A 17,721-nucleotide genomic window follows, 5' to 3' on the forward strand; every position below is an offset into this window, starting at 1 on the left:
AATCTTGGTATCTCTCAATATCAATGGACTCAGTTCCTCAATAAAAAGACACAGACTAACAGAATGGATGTGAAAACAGGATCCATCCTTATGCTACATACAAGAAACAAACCTTAACATCACAGATAAGTATTGCCCCAGAGTAAAGGGTTAGAAAAGATTTTCTAAGCAAAGGAACATAAGAAACAAGCTTGTGTAGCCATTCTAATATTTAACAAAACAGACTTCAAACCAAAGTTAAACAGAAGAGAAAGAACATGTCACACTCATCAAAAGAAAAAAAAAACTAAGATAATTTTTTAAATTCTTAACATCTGTTTCCCAAACACAAGATCACCCATGTTTGTAAAGGAAACACTATTAAAGCTCAAGTCACACATCAACTCTCCCACATTGATAGTGTAAGACTTCAATATCCACTCTCACCAATGGACAGATCGAGACAAAACTAAACAGGAAAATTCTGTCGCTAATACTAATGAACCAAATGAACCTAATAGATATCCACAGAACATTTCACTCAAACACCAAAGAATACACCTCTAAAACTAGTCACATACTGGTCACACAGCAAATCTCAACAGATTCAAGAAATTGAAATAGCCCTCTGTATCCTGTCAGACTACCACGGCTTCAACAACAGCATAAACAACAGAAAGCCTACAAGCTCATGGAAACTGACAACTTTTTACTGAATGATTGCTGCATCAAGGCAGCAATAAAGAAAAGAATTAAAGATTTTATAAAATTCAATGAAAAAGAAGGCAAAGTAGAGCCAAACTTACAGGACACAGTAAAAGTAGTGCTAAGAGGAAAGTTCATAGTACTAAGTGCTTTCATTAATAGCATACATGGAAGCTCAGAGCCAAAAGAAGCAAACGCATCCAAGAGGAGCAGATGGCAGGAAATAATCAAACTGCAGCAAAAATTAATAAAATAGAATTGATAAAATAGAAAGAATACAAATAAAAATACAAAGAACAAATGAAATAGAGAGTTGGATGTTTGAGAAAATCAACAGGATAGACAAAAAATGTTATCCAAAATAACAAAAGGAGAAAGAATATCCAAATTAAGAAAATTAGATGAAAAGGGAGGCATAACAACAGACACCAAGAAAATCTAGAGAAACATTAGGTCATATTTCAAAAAAACTCTATACCATAAAATTAGAAAATCTAAAAGAAATGTACAATTTTCTCAATAGGGATCACATACCAAAGTTAAGTCAAGATCAGATAAACATTTTAAAGAGACCTATAACCAGAATCACTAAGGAAACAGAAGCAGTTTAAAAAAAAAAAAGGCCTAGGGCCAGATGGTTTTACTGCAGAATTCTAGCAAACTTTCAAAGAAGAGTTAATACCAATACTCCTCAAATTATTCCACTAAATAGAAAGAGAGGGAACATTAACAAATTAAATTTATGAGGCCAGTCACCCTGATACCCAAACCACACAGAGTCAATAAAGAAAGGGAGTTACAGATCAATTCTCTCATGAACATTGATATAGAGATACTCAATAAAATGCTCAAAAACCAAAAGAGCACATAAAAAAAAATCATCAACCATAAGTAGGCTTCATCCCAGAGATGTAAGAATGCTTCAACACACAAAAACCTGTCCGTATAATTGTCTATATAAATAAACTGAAAAAATATGATCTGAAATTGTGAGCCAGATAAATCTGTTCTCTGTTGTTTGTTTGAGTTATTGTTACCTTGGCCTCCCCCCCAAAAGCTGACTAATACAATTATAAATCTGAACAAAGAGAGAAGATGAAAATGTACAGTCAACACTATTTGGAACTGTGGTGTGACTTAGCCTGTGTGCCTGGCCTTTTGAAGGATCCCCAGTGGCTAATCAACTGGCCCTTAAAGAATTCTTAGCTGTCAGAACTGCTTTACTCTAAGACCTTCAGTGTTGGTTACCTCTGGGATTTCTGGGAACAGAATAAGTTATTAAAAAGCCAGCTGGGCCTGCGAATGGGATTGGGCTAGCAGAGTGAGAAGAGAAGGCAGCTGGTGTGAAAGTTGTTGTTAGAGACAGTTGGGCCAGAAGTTGAATTGAGCAGATAGGCTAGAACAGTTGTTGTAATTTGCAACCGATACTATTGAGAAACTTGGAGGAGGGAATGTTTAAACTGACTATTGGATAATTGAGGGAGGAATAGTTGGGAGATATATTTGAAGGGGTTGGGAGGAGGCCTGGCAGAGAATTAAAAGAACTGGTTATTGTTCTAAAATAACTAGCTGCTTTGAACAGAACAGCATCTTATTATCTAAGGATCTATTGTATTACCTTTCAGTGATTCTGAAAAGATAAAATTAATTTTTATTTGGGAGGAAGTCCTTGGATTATAATTTAGGGGCATATACATCAGAATAAATGCCAATATGAATTCTTCTTCTTCCTATATCCCAAAACTGATGCTGGAAGCATCTGTCATTGCAATTACATGGTAATTATAATATGATGTATTTTGATTGATCACATATGTATGACAAGTTCCCACTTCTATCAGTAAGAGAGGAGGGGGTAATTTATTCCACCCTAAACAGATAGGTTTGTTTTTTAATTTAAGCAGAAACACTGTCATAAAGCAGACAGAAGTAAAAGAGTCTAGGCAGACATTCCAGAAGTGTCTTCATGTTGCTACTATGTTAATTCTTTACTGGGTCCCCATCATGCTTTAAAAATGATCTGAAGTGTATGTCTACATGTATGTCTTAATCCTGTAAACCACCACTTACCCTCATCTTATACCCATTGCAACTTAGTAACTCAGGAATATTTGTGCCATGATTTGACCTTTGGAGAAGACTGATGGCCATTTTGGATGCTCTAGCAATTATGCCATTATGCTGCCCATGTATTAAAAATGGTTTATATATATTTGCAAATACCGGAAAAAAACTTTAGAGAAAATTACTGTTTTCCAAATGAGATTACTAAATGTAAATTTCAGTAGACATGATTAAAGTTTGATGGGAACTTACTTCCCTATTATCATAGCAGAGTGCAGCACACGGACAGGAGCCATGTATGGATGACAAGGTTGAAACTATTCACAGGATAGCAATTTACAGAACCAATTAAACAAGGATGCTCATCCCTAATCTAGAGGGCCACAGTCAGCTCCACCATGTGTGCTTCCTTTCGCTGCATCCCAGCACATCTCAGGGTGCTCCTCTCCTAGTACAGAGAATGTGCAAATGCAGCAAATGTTTAGAGGCAAAAGTGATTGTGTTAATATTTTCTAAGTTGTTGTTTGTAAACTGGTTCGATACTCCTGCATAAGTACAAACATTCACAATGCCTTAAAACGCATGTCTCTAGATCTCCAATGACAAGGATGATCTAAGCATATTTAATGTGAGTTTTAAGAAATTAATAAGTAACAATATATAATTCTTTTCATGTCTCTTTTATAAACTAAAGTATCCTGTGGATTATCAGTGATAATTTCCTTGATAATTATCATCACAGAAAGTTGCTGTGGTGTTGAACATTTTAGGAAAACCCTAAGATTTTATTTATACAGATATAGGACTCTCACTGAGGGACATTTTATTCCATGGAAAACATGTCTCCCCTTCCAAAGTCATGAGGTTATCACTCTCTGTCCTTCGGCATTTTCTGGTGGTACTCTTCTTCCTCACGTGATAAGAGATTAAAGACATTCCTCTATGGAAGTGAGGAGTGGAGCTGGCCAGGAGATGCCCAGCTCCTCTTTCCAGTAATATAATCAAGTCCACTCACAGCTGACTGTTGAAACCTGGATTAAGATGCTGCTTGAGAAATTTCTGTATCTCCTTCCAAGAATGTTCCTGCGCAGCTGCGTGTGGGATAACCTCTCCTCCCCAGTTGATGCTTGGGATTACAAAGGGCATCCTTGAGGCTGAGCACAGTGGGGAGTAGGGAGGCTCAATCAGGTGACCTGCCCCAGGGTAAGACAGCAGAGTCCAGTTCTTCTTTCCACTTTTCATCAGCTGGGCTATGGCTTGCTTAGCATGCACTTTGCTGTTGAGATTCTTATCATCTTCTCCCACCACGAAAAGAAAATGTCCGTGAGCTTTTTCAATGGGAAAACAGTATTTGCTATCCTTATCTGCAGTTTCCTCAAAGGTTCGATAGAACTCTACAAGTCCCAAAGCATTGGTGGTTACAAATTCTTCACTGCAGGGTGTAGGCTGGAAGACCTTACCACGATATACATGTGGATTGCTAGAAACAAAATTAGGCCCATTTATAAGTACAGTGGCTGTTATCTGTTTTAGGTTAATAGCCATAGAAAGTCCAATCTCTGCTCCAATGCACACAGAAAGGATGCCAACCCCTGGGCCCAGGACCTGAAAACAATGAAAATGAGATTTTACTCTTCCATTGGGAAATCCACAATCTCAGAAGAACGAGAAAAAAATAACAGGCAAGTTAAAAAAAATCAATTAAAGAACCCACCCAAGTGCTTATACGTCAAGTAGCTAGAGTTGTGGAATATAGGATATTTATCTAATCAGGCTTTACTGCAGATAAGTTAGATTCAGCATTATGCTTGACTCTGTGGTTAAAATGCCTTCAGAAAATACCGTGCGAGGACTAGAAACACAGGACTGTGGTGAAACTCTTCGCTATCGTGCAGTAGGCCCCAGGTTCAATCACCACAGAGCAAATGAACAAAAGCAGCAAATTTCAATGTAATCAGGAAAATAAACAGAGTGAATGTGTTACTGTGAATAACGTGAGTCAGGGAACAAGTGATGGGTAAACTTCATTGCAGTGGAATGGGTTTCCTCAGAGAGAGGTGAGATTGAAGGAAAGTTAGGACAGTGCCTGGAACTCGAATAGGAAGCTTTGATCTCATAAGGAAATTTCTAAAAGGAGTATCTCAGCACACTTTTTTATTGTCAATCATCAATCATGCCCAGCAAAGCAATAATATCAGGTCATCAGATGACCACCAGCCAGATGAGAGACACCTAGATAAGAATATCACACATACTATAACAATGTATATAGATAGATGAGGTGGATCAAAGTGTCTCAGAAGAAATGGCTGTAAATTGAATTTCCACACATTAAAAATGGGAGTTAATAAAGAATAACATGCTAAGTGAGGCATGTGTGCTAGTCACCCATGAAAGACATTTATCCATAATTTTAAGGCTAATCTGACTGATTTGATTTAGTAAAACAATATGTCTATTCTCAGGGGATGCTTTTTGATGACTCTGAGCCTAATGTCTTTTGTTACCTATCTTTGCAAGGTCAATCTATTCTACTTACTGATTTCTTCTCTTCTCCTGCAAAACAACACAAAATCTGTGTGCTTGACCATTCTTTCCATCTTAAAATGATGATATGTTGACTTAATACGTGAAACACAGCTGTTTTGTGCACTATAGGATGGGGCCAGCGAATTGCAGAAATATCAATGTATTCTTGATTAAGAACTCATTTCCCAGAAAAAAATGGCTGATAGTTGACTAAATGCTACAATAAGATGTTTTTTGTTGTTGTTGTTTTGGTTCAGTTTGTTTTTCTCCCGTGGTCTAGAACTCTAGAGATAGATGGCTCAGACTCTGGTTCTGGGAAACACGTTCACAAGTTGTTCATTTACAGATGTAAATACATGCAACTTCTGGAGCTGTGGAGAGAGCTCCATCAGGTAAGTGCCATGCAAGTATGAAGACATATATTATATTCCAAGAACCTTTTTAAAGAAAGTCAGGCATGCTGGCTTGCTTGTAATCTCAGCCGTGTGGAGATGGATACATGAACAACTTTGGGGTTCACTGTCTACCCAGTTTATCCTGATAGGTAATCCATAGGCTCCAGTGAGAGACCCTATTTCAACAAACAAGGTGAATGGATCCTAAAGAACAACATCTAAAGTTGAACTCTATCTCTACAAGCATGTGCACACTTGTTTACACACACACACACACACACACACACAACCACACATGAGAGATAACACATTTCCCCCATACACAGAAACCTGTACATAACAACTAAACAACTCTATTATATGCATATGCATGTATTACACAAATATAAATATACATCTCTATATACTGTGTGTGTGTTGTGTTATGTTGTGGAGAATCCCAGTCATTATTTACAAATAGTTACAAATGGAACATCCAAAACATAAAGAATAAAAGACTACTGTTGTTTGTAGCAAAAGTACAACCCTGGTAAGACCACACTTCAAAATTAATACACTTCAAAATTAATACACTTCAAAATTAACACACTTCAAAATTAAGTTGCAGAGAACTGAAGTTAATGTAACACTTGGACAAAAATAAAATCAAACTAATGAGCTTAAAATTACCTTAGGATGTCTCAGGAGAAACTCTACACCTTCTTCAAAATACTCTAGATCTACCTTCTCCAGTCGAGAGGGCAGGTCATCATAGCCCCAGTAAGCCAGAGCTAAAGTGGCAAAGCCATGACTGGCCAGGAGGCTGGCCCGGAACTCAAACAGTCCACCAGCTCCTCCAAACAAGTCAATGACCCCTGGGAAAGGACCTTCTCCTGGAAAAGAGCAACACAAAACAAGTCTCATACAAAAAGAAGGCAGGAAGCCAACTGTAGGGGCAATTCTAATGCTGAGGCCCTGTTCCCCAATTAGTTCTTGATCTGTCAGTAAAGAAAGGCATGGGCTAATCACCGGGTGGAAGATACAGATGGGACTTCTGCATCCCTGGAGAAGAAAGGACAGATGCAAGAAAAGGGAGATGCTTTGGAGAGATTAGAACCAGGAACCATGCGAGGTCTTGAGAGGAGAGGTGAGCTGTAGGCTGGTGGTCAGAGAGGTTTAGCCACTAGATTATTGACCAACTAAATTTAGGGCAGGTGGGCAGTGTGGAGGTAAGAGTAATGATAAGGGCATGTTTTCCAGGGAGGAGAGTATCCAGCAATTGTGCCAAGAAGGCAAGTTAAAAATTAACAAGTGTGTGTGTGTGTGTGTGTGTGTGTGTGTGTGTGTTTTATCTGTGGATTCAAGGGAAGCTGGGTGGGGGCTGATAGCATTACCCATTCCCAGAGCATAGGTGAGGTATTGAAAAGTTACACATAACACCAAAGAGAATAGGGACAGGAAGAACTGAATCTTGGGATTAATGCATAACTTCTCAAATGGAACATTCAACTATTCAGCCTTGTGTCTAAAGTGAAGTGAAGACTGGTCAATATGTAGTGGAACATAACTTCTATAGATTTTATTAGGAACCACATTTAGTGATATATTTACTCCTTGAGGCCCAGAATAGGATTAATTTCTACAGGCTTTGAGAAAGAAATATCATACAAATTGTGCCAGGACTTCTTAAACCTTAAAAGGTACACAAATGAGATTTAGGAATCTAATACCATTTGACACAAGATATGCTATGTCTGTTTACATGCGCTTTTCTTTGAGAAGTGTTATAGATTGAGACCTTCAAAGGCTTACTTCAAAGGCTACCTTCAAAGGGCAACTAAGGAAAGTAGAACCTTTAAGAAGGGGACCTAGATGTAGATCTTCGTGTCCCTGAGAGTACACCGTCACAGGACCTAGTTAGACAAAGGTTCTTTCTATATAAGTGAAGTTCATGGCTCAAAGGTATCTTTAGTGATTATACTGTCTAAAATGTCTTGTAACAGGTACAGCTCAGTAGCTCAGTCTTGGAGCACTTGCCTTAAGTGCCTATGTCTCAAGGATAATGGCAGGCACGAGGGGGTGGGAGGAAAGGCCAAATATCCTTCTCTGTTACACTGTGGTAACCATTCTGAAAGCAACGGATAAAATCTCCATGTGAGCAGATGTAAATGAACAGCTCTTTCTTTAATTTCTTTTCCCTGCTGCTGAGGATCCAGTGAAAGAAAAGGACTGTCAGAGCATCAGTCCATACTCTGTGCAGGCAGATATTTCTAAAATAAACCAGAGTCCACCCACCTCAATTATAATAATAAATGTTTCTGTCTTGAAAATTTGATTTTAGGAGAGGAAGATTAACTATGTCCATTTAAAGATGGCTTCACATGAAAAAGCACTGAGGAGTTTTTAATGGGCTATGTGCTCTTTAGCTTGAGAAAAAAATGAGATGACATAATCTGCGGGAAAACTCTGCTAATTAGGGTCAAAGTCCACCATGATTGTATAGCCTCTGAGCTGGGAGCAAAACAGCAGGTTTTCTCCTTCTCTGACTTTATTTAGAGAAGTCAGGTAACATTAATTAGTTTATATGATCAATTCCCTGTCTCCTGACAAAACCTGTTCAGCCTGAACCTCAGATTCCTGAAACACTTCCCTATGCTAATGAGGCATTTCATGTACCCTAAACTCCCAACCAATGACTTTTGCCCATCCTGGATGTCCCTGCTCTCACTTCCAGAAAATAATCGCCCTAAGTAAAGTTTATCTGTGGAGGGTCCCAGAGGACAGGAAGACCCACAACAATGTATCTCACTTTGAAAAGCACCATGTAAGTACACTAATAAAGATGCAAAGGACCTGAAATGTTTTGACAGCTAATTTAACTTTTGTGACCACATATATCTCATCCTTCCTTTGGGCCCCAGAAGATCATTTGATGCTAGGGACTACACATTGAACATCCCAGGAAATAGCAAATAACACGTATCAGGCAGAGGCAGAAGGCCTGGACCAATATATATGTTTTTAACAGGGATATGACACTTAGTAACAACAACAAAAAATAAAAGTAAAAATACAAAAGCATCAAAAGCCAAAACAAGAAACACTGCTATCTCCATGGCTCAAAGCACATAGAAGTGTTCTATATTTTGATTCTTGAGTATAAAAATATTTAAGTAATCTAAACAAGCTTAAAATGAATGTCACCACGATATATCTTCTGATGATAGCTTTAGTAGAGTCTTCAGTTAGCCAGCCTTTTATGAACTAAACTTAACCTACATCCAACTCTTCAGAAACCTCACAATAGAGGGACTCCCACAAACTCTAATGGGTCATAGCCTCAGACAAGTTTCAGAATGTGGGGGTAAACTCAAATTAGAGTAGAATTCTTATTTCATTCCTATTTCTTATTTTATAATTAACCCGGCTTCTCAACAGGATAGTGAGAACTCTATATTACCCATGTCCAAGCTGAATTGCTAGAGGTGCAAGGCATCCCACACAGAGGAAACAGAAACGACACTAACCAGAGTGATTGTACTCACCTGGAGGCAGAAACAGGGCTCCCCGGATTCGGCCTTCCTTTACATGGATCCTAGTGACACCAGGTGCCACATACCACCTTTCCAGAATCAGACTATCCAAGGAGGAACTGATAACTTTGCCTTCTACTGGAAAGTATGGATGGCAAAGTTTTATGTGGACTTTGTGGGGCCTATTCATCACATCTCTTTTTACCAATCTAGTCAATAGCTTTTCAGGTTTCATGGACCAGAAAAGACCCATGGGGTGGACCCCCATGTAGTCTCCTCCAAGAGAGGAATCACGTTCCAGATCTACCTCACCCACTTCACTGGCCCTGTAGAAGGCCTGAGAATTAAACAGGTTTCCCTTATCATCTTTCAGTGATGCCTGAAGGCACACCACCTGGAAGGGGGTCAGGCCTGTGACCCGGATATGCACAGGCTCATCAACAAGTGCACTGAGAGGAACAGCTGTCAGCTTGGCCATTTTTGCAGAGGAAACCTCAGACAATTCTTCAGGAATGTCTTCGCCAAAACCTCAAAATAGAAAGAAACAGAAATTAAATGAAGTTGTACTATGGTTAATGAATGACAGAAGGACCAGAGTCAGACCTCTTAGGAGTCAGTTTTAACTCTCCACTGATTTGTTGCCAGTATTCTGTGATCATTTGGCAATGCAAGATACCTCAGAGATTTCAACAAATTTCTAGAAGCCAGAGAGCACGCTAGCAAATACAAGATGTTGAAACAGCACTCCAACTCAGCATGGATGATGTCAGGAGGGCATCTCAATCTGGTGTCACACAAAACTCTGGCAAAAGCAGGATTGAGATGTGAGGTTGAAAACATGCTTATTGGTTGAATATTTCCCTGTTAAGGATGAGTGGCACCACTAACTAACATCTTTCACAGGCGCTTGTGTGTTTCACCTTACAGAAAACGAATATACCTGCTGCTTTGTTTTGGGATTCATACAGTCCTAAAACCCAACAAGAAGCAGGTAAGACCTTCAAAACATACAGAAGTCTTGCTGAAATGTTCACACTTAATGTCTTGCCCTTAAATGTCAACACAAGAGTGCCCATTGCTCCTAACAACCGAAGCTACGGTATTCGATTTGTGTTTGTTTATCTGTTGTTTCAGCCATCTAAACTGGATCTAAATGTATCTAAAGTTTCATTTTAACTGACTTTGCTGAGAATGCCAGAGATCTAAATGGATTGAACTCCAGCGTGTGACAAACAGCTATGAGAAACATAACGGAAAAGGAGGTATTCTTTTGACAGGTGCTGGCTGGTTTGACGGAACTCTGAGAAACTAAGAACCTGTCTCCATCTGTCCACGTCTGCAGGACATCACCAGAAGACCAAAACACAGGGCACAATCTGAGATGAAACCACCGGAGGCTTTCAAGCCTTTAGTTAGAGCATCCTCCAGAGGATGAATGGAGGAGCAGAGAGAGGTCCCTAAGCTGAGAAAACCAGAATTATCACGGAGCCAAGCAAATTTCCTAGTGATCCTTGTTCCAGAACTCTCACCAGAAATCCTCAGTTTTAAAGTCTAACAAATTCCTGTCAAAGCCAAAGATCCTCCCGAGGGGTTCACAAATGCAGGGAATCCAGGCTTTTGATGAGAAAGGGGACTTAATCCTGCCACTAAAAAATTAGTGACATCAGCGATGCACTGAACTTAATAAGTCTGTCACAGTCCGAGACCCAACTCACACTTGACTCAGGTCACACTGATTAGCCCCAAGTCCCAACAAAACATGGTCAAAGCTCTTTTTACTAAATTTATTGTGGGGGTGGGGTGAGTGTATGTATGTATGTGTGTATATGCAAGTCTATGTGCATTTGTATGTGCATGTGCGTGCGTGTGTGTGTGTGTGTGTGTGTGAGAGAGAGAGAGAGAGAGAGAGAGAGAGAGAGAGAGTTTCTGTGACAGCCGATGGGAGTTGGCTTTCCCCTTCAATCACATAGCCCCCAGAGATAGAACTCAGCTTGTCAGACTGGGCCACAAGCAATATCACTGCCCTCCCCCTTTCAGATATTGCTTTTATACAACACATCCAGGATCCATTTTTTTATTATGATGCATAAAATTTATTTAAAATTCGTGAATCCAAGAGAAAAGAATCACTATATTAGAAAGAAAAGCATCCCAGATGTTGGAATTACCAGACAGCAAATATAAAGGTACCAGTCATAAGGACAGCTCAGAGTAAACCAGGAAGAGAAAAACCAAGATGAAAGATTAGAGGACGTGAGGCATGGGAAAATGTTCAAACAGTTATGGTTTAATATACTGAGTAAATTCTCTAATAATTGGCACCTTGGAAAGATGCGTTAGAGATAGGCACAGGGGAAATACTTATAAAAACTAGGGCTGAATTTCCCCTCAATTCACCAAAAAGCACCAGGTTACAGTCACAGAAGTATAACAAATATGGGGACAAACCCAGCTGAAATTCCAGCTCTCATTATAATCAAACTGCTAACACACAACAAATTTTAATGTAGCCAGAGAAAAATGGACACGTTACAGAGGAAACCGACAAACATAAAATAACACTTGGCTTTATCATAAAGACAATGCACAAATCAGGAGGCAAAAATCCCTCACTCATGGTGCTCAAAAGAGAAAAATAAATAAATAAAGTGAAATGTTTAAAATTCCTTACCCAAGAAATATCCACATCAAAAATGGAGACAAAAGAAAGAAATTTCAATGGGGAAGAGGAGAAAATACATTTTCAGTAAACAATACTTCAAGAAATGATGAAAGGCAAGAGCACATTTATTATCTGGGTAAATATGAAAGCCCTTTTCAAAATTTCATCACTTATATAGATACATGATATGAACTTAAAAATAGTTAAAAGTCTATAGCCCGTTCAAAATAAAAGTAACTGTAGTATGAGGTTTATCTACGAAATATGACAATTAGGTGGAAATGTTGTAAATACAGGATTCTTATATCCCTGTTTTTCAAGTAAGATTTTCTGCAGGTAGATAGCGATAACTTCAAGTACTTATCAAGAGTACATCGAGCTAAGAGATAAAAGATATGAAAGCTACTAGGCGTCAGAGCAATTCATTAAAGGAGCAAGCTGCAAAGAAAAGAGTCCAGCTAGCTAATAATCACTTACCGTAGTTCGACAGCAACCCTCTGAAATGCAGAGTGCTCTGGATAAGGAGGCCCTGTAGGTTAGCACAGATGCACAGGACTTCCCAATCAAGGTTCTGACAACTTTGTGGATAAGAGTTTTGAAAACTTCAGACTATCCAGTTAAGGCTGGGGAAAAAGTCTTAGTATTTCCCTCCTCAACCAAGCATAAGTAGGCTGAACCAAGAGAGGTGATTAAGATCTTGGAATTTGGACTTTGGATAAATGCCTGAAATAAAGATATCTAAAAATAAAAGCATCAGAGCTGCCAGTGTGGAAAAGCCCTAACAAACAGCCTTTCACAGCAACTCTTCTCTGAAACCCTGTCCTTTGCTGGAGTGTGGCCCAGAGCTCCTGTGTACCCAGCACTAGGGAGACTGAGGCAGGACGGAAGTTAAAAACCAGCCTGGGCTACATAGGGAGACCCTGTGTCAGGAAAACAAAAGAGCAAAACAACAACAAAAAGAGACTGTCTCTGTGACACAGCGTGTGTTATTTCAAATGGAAGTCTCGAAGGCAAGGGAATAAAATCATCTGGGATTCACTCTTGCACACGTTCTGTTCTCAATACTGGCTCAGAGCTGGGGACACAACTTCCAGGGTATGGGGCCTCCTTGTGGTCTTTCTGGATGAGCCTGTTTGGGTTTTGCACGTCATCGCTGGAACGTGAAGAGATAGACAGCTGAAAGCTATAACCGCAGCCATTTTATGTTTGTCAAGAAGGCATAAGCCCCTGTTAGATTCAAATGGGAGGGGGGAGCACAGACGTCTTTTGACAGTGAGTTAAATAGCAATATGGGTAAGGGAGGATGGTATGGGATATACGCATGCACTTCTGTTTCAATTTTACTGCCATTTGCAATCTTTTGGGAATAAAATATGCCACAGCAGGAGTAGGGGAATAAGGGAGCAAATGATAAATCAAATGAGTAGAAAGTGAATACCAAGATGGGGAATTTCAACATAACCATATTTCAGACTGCATTATGGGACTGAAGAGTCAGCTCTGTAGTCAGGAACACTGGCTGTTCTACCAGGGGAAGAAGACTCCTAACACTCGCATCATGACTCATAACTGTCCATAACTCCAGTTTCCAGTATTCTGATGCCCTTTTCTGGCCTTTGCAGCACAAGGTACATAGGTGGCACATGAGCATACAGGCAGGTAAAACACCCACATACGTAAAATAAAAACAGAAATGAGAGAAAAATACAGGGATGGTTGAAGAGAGGTGAGGTGGCTATTCTTGGTTGTCAACCTGACTGTATCTGGAATGTACGAGGGACAATTATATCATGCTAGATGTAATTAAGACCTGGTAAAATATACAATGTGTTTATGATTGCAGATTGGATACTTACATTATGTTTAGGTGTTCTTGTGATCTGGTTATTGTTATCATTTTGAAATTAAACATGGCATAAGGAAATATGATTGTGTGTCAAGTTGAAAGGGGGTAGATTTGTAGTGGCTATTCTTGTTAACTTGATTGCTTTGGAATCAGCTACAATCCAGAAATGGAGGGCTTACTTGTGAGAGGTTGTGGGGGTTTGTTGTTGCTGCTGTTGTTGTTGTTGTTGTTTTTGGTTTTTTGTTTGTTTGTTTTCTTTTGAAGTGAATGAACAGTTCCAGTCCAGACCTTTTAGGCAGGAAGACACACACACATTTGACCTGGCTCTTGAGGACGGAATACACACCCTTAATCTGGGGAACACCTTCTGCAGGAAGCCTATACAAGGACTTAGAAGAAGGAAGCTTTTGCTCTTTGCTTGCTTGCCCTTTCCTTGATAGTACATCCATTCCTCGACGGGTATTAGAACCTACTTCTTAGGATTCTAGCACATACTGAAGGCCACATGAGACATTTAGCCTGTAGAGTGAGAAACTACTGAATTCTTGAACTTTCCATCACAGCCAGCCACTGTTAGCTTACCTGAACTGCAGCCTATAATATCATTCTATTAATTCTGTTACTCTAGAGAACCCAAATACAGGTGAGCTTGTTTTGTGCCTTATCCAGGCTTCCCCCCAAAGCTCATTTTGACATAACAGCAGCAAATAATTTATTTCGAGGGGTTAAAAGATATACAGTGGGGCTAGAGAGATTGCTCAATGGTTAAGAACAGTGATTGCTCTTTCCCAGGTCCTGAGTTCAATTCCCAGCAACCACATGGTGGCTCACACCCATCAGTAGTGGGATCCGATGCCCTCTTCTGGTGTGTCTGAAGACAATTACAGTGTACTTATATATAATAAATGAAACTTTTTTTTTCTTTTTCTTTTTTTCGGAGCTGGAAACCGAACCCAGGGCCTTGCGCTTGCTAGACAAGCGCTCTACCACTGAGCTAAATCCCCAACCCCGAAACTTTTTTTTAAAAAAGGATAATACAATGAATGGTTGGCTGGAGTGGTTCCTTACACACACACACACACACACACACACACACACACACACACACACACACACACAAAGGTGGGGCAGATAGATATGAATAAATGTGAATTATCGGTCACTAGAAAGATGTGCTGAGGATAAGAATCTGTATTTGTCTCATTACAATCTCCCAGAATTTGAAGACTTATGATCATGTAGGAATGAAGAATTCAGTGAGGAGTGGATTCTGTATCTCCAAGTCTGTCAAATTGATCTGTAAGAATTTCTCCAGTGAGGCAAAGCTTAGAACAGAGGCAGAAGGAACACCCATTCAGAGCCTGCCCCACATGTGGCCCATACATATACAGCCACCCAATTAGACAAGATGGATGAAGCAAAGAAGTGCAGGCCGACAGGAGCCGGATGTAGATCGCTCCTGAGAGACACACCCAGAATACAGCAAATACAGAGGCGAATGCCAGCAGCAAACCACTGAACTGAGAACGGGACCCCCGTTGAAGGAATCAGAGACAGAACTGGAAGAGATTGAAGGGGCCCAAGACCCCATATGAACAACAATGCCAAGCAACCAGAGCTTCCAGGGACTAAGCCACAACCTAAAGACTATACATGGACTGACCCTGGACTCTGACCTCATAGGTAGCAATGAATATCCTAGTAAGAGCACCAGTGGAAGGGGAAGCCCTGGGTCCTGCCAAGACTGAACCCCCAGTGATTGGTGGGGGGAGGGCTGCAATGGGGGGAGGGTGGGGAGGGGAACACCCATAAAGAAGGGGAGGGAGAAGGGTTAGGGGAATGTTGGCCCAGAAACCGGGAAAGGGAATAACAATCGAAATGTAAATAAGAAATACCCAAGTTAATAAAGATGAAAAAAAATAATTTCTCCAGTGAGTCGCTGAAAATTAGGCACAGTCCTGTTCCAAACCATAGAATTTCTTCCTTCGTTAACATCAGGCTCTTCCTAGATTTCACTTTTCAACTTGTATCCAAGCAGAAAAACTGATTCTAGTTGTTTTAACTTTTTTTAATACCTATTCTTATTCTACCAATGGTTGATTATAGTTCACTACCAGGAAGTATTCCCAAATTGCATAGTCATAAGTTTTCCATTTCATGAAGTATTTTTAGAGTGTAATTCTAGCATATCAAACTCCTAGCCTTAAAAGAAAATCATCTTTTAAATGAAGCATAAATAATGCAGGTTAGTTAGTGTTCCAGACTAGAGGGGTTTGTCTGCCATGTTCTAGAAAAGTGCTAAAAAGAGGGAGAACTATTCTTAGAGATTAGGACAGCATGAAGGAGAATGAAGTGATTTCTGGTAGTCTTTTGTGTCTCTCAGAAACATCTTGGTGAGCTCAGGTTCCCAGTAATATCGCTTCTAAGCAAAATTTGACATAAAAGGACACTGTACTACTAGCACTTGTGGGAACTCCATAACTCTCTAAGTTCGTGGAAAGAGCAAAAGGAGTATTTGTCCTTGTGAGGTACTAAGTGCCAAAAACTAGAGAAAAAAATCTGATTTTTATTTTCAATCTAGGAGTTGTGATTTTTTAACATATTTCCAATCCACTCAGGGCGGACAGCTTTGATTACAAACCAGCTTAGATTTCCTTTCCCACTTGCAGCTGCTTTTCCAGCAGGAAAAGGACAAACTCTCAGTTGCTCTAAGATCAAAGCCTCAAATGCTCTTGATGATGCACTTTACTTTGGGTTACAGAGCAAACAGCGTAACCCCTGCCCCCTTTCCTCATCCCAGCTCTGGCTACATATTAACTTACGTTGTAGAGAACCTAGAGCCCTTCTTTTCTTCCTTCCTTCCTGTTTTGCTTTAGGAGGTTTTTAGTTTTTAAATATGTTTTATACAATATATTACTATATATGTGCATACATATATATGTGTACATGCACACTGGCACATGCACATGTACCATATAGTCCATATAAGGGTCAGAGAGCAATGACCTAAAGTTCTCAGGCTTGGTGACCTGTGCCTTTGCCTACTGAACCTTCTCCTTGACCTCTTGTTTGTTTAAAACTCCACTGCCACTATTTGGGTTTATTTGACCACTAAGTTAAAAAAAAACAAAAGTCAATACAGGACTCTGAACTTGCAAACATTTCTCTCCAGGCCTGTATTCAATAATATAAATCTAAAATAATAAAAGCACACTACAGGCTGGAGCAATGACTCTGTGATTGAGTGTTTGCTGTACAATCAGGAAGACTACAGTTTGGATTCCAGCACCAATATAACAAGCTGGTCTTCCTGCAAATACAACTTTAGATCTGGAGGATCTGATGTCCTCCTTTGGTATCAAAGGCACACACATCTGCACATCTGTCCGCACAGATGATGTGAGTTGTCTCAATAAATGTACTATATTGAAATCAGGCTATTTTCTGTCTGCAGTGAAATGAGAAATGACAGAATACCCGGGATCGTTCCACTACCATCAGATCTGTTTCCATATACTTGTGTTCAACAAGCTGCACTCATCCCAGGATAGCTATGAATGGAACCCAATGTGTCTGTAGATGATCAAAAGGTTGGACTATCCTGATTTAAAGCTAAGAGGATCTCGTGTGAATTTGGAAACGTGATATCACAGGAGTTTTAAGAGAAACCAGGGCTGGAGAGATGGCTCAATCAATAAAGCACTCCCCACTCAAATTGTGAGAACCTGAGTTCCACCACTACCTATGTAGAAGCGGGATGAAACATGATTCTCTGTACATATGGGCAAGCACACCCACATACATGAACACATGTCTGTAGAATAAAAATAAGAGTACATTTTTTCTTTTGGAAATATATTGGATTGTTACATTATTATCTGTATCTTCTCCTCATTTTTTTTTTCTTTTTTTCAGAGCTTGGGACCGAACCCAGGGCCTCGCGCTTGCTAGGCAAGTGCTCTACCACTGAGCTAAATCCCCAACCCCTTCTCCTCATTTTTTTAATGTATCTTCTATTTCTAAAGTGTG

At 39.7% G+C, this 17,721-nt stretch overlaps 1 protein-coding gene across 1 annotated transcript; it reads right to left on the reverse strand.

Annotated features, from left to right (window-relative positions):
• Positions 1-3,512: 3,512 nt before the first annotated feature.
• On the reverse strand, positions 3,513-12,470 carry Baat (bile acid CoA:amino acid N-acyltransferase). The gene is made up of 4 exons (NM_017300.2): positions 12,324-12,470; positions 9,197-9,712; positions 6,342-6,544; positions 3,513-4,353 (listed from the first exon to the last, which is right to left on the reverse strand). Exons 2-4 carry the CDS (start codon positions 9,660-9,662, stop codon positions 3,760-3,762), a joined length of 1,263 nt encoding a protein of 420 aa, NP_058996.2. The 5' UTR covers positions 9,663-9,712; positions 12,324-12,470; the 3' UTR covers positions 3,513-3,759.
• Between the last annotated feature and the right edge of the window lie 5,251 nt (positions 12,471-17,721).

This window comes from Rattus norvegicus, chromosome 5 (genome assembly GCF_021556685.1).
Source record: "Rattus norvegicus strain SHRSP/BbbUtx chromosome 5, alternate assembly SHRSP_T2T, whole genome shotgun sequence".
Lineage (NCBI taxonomy): Eukaryota > Metazoa > Chordata > Mammalia > Rodentia > Muridae > Rattus > Rattus norvegicus.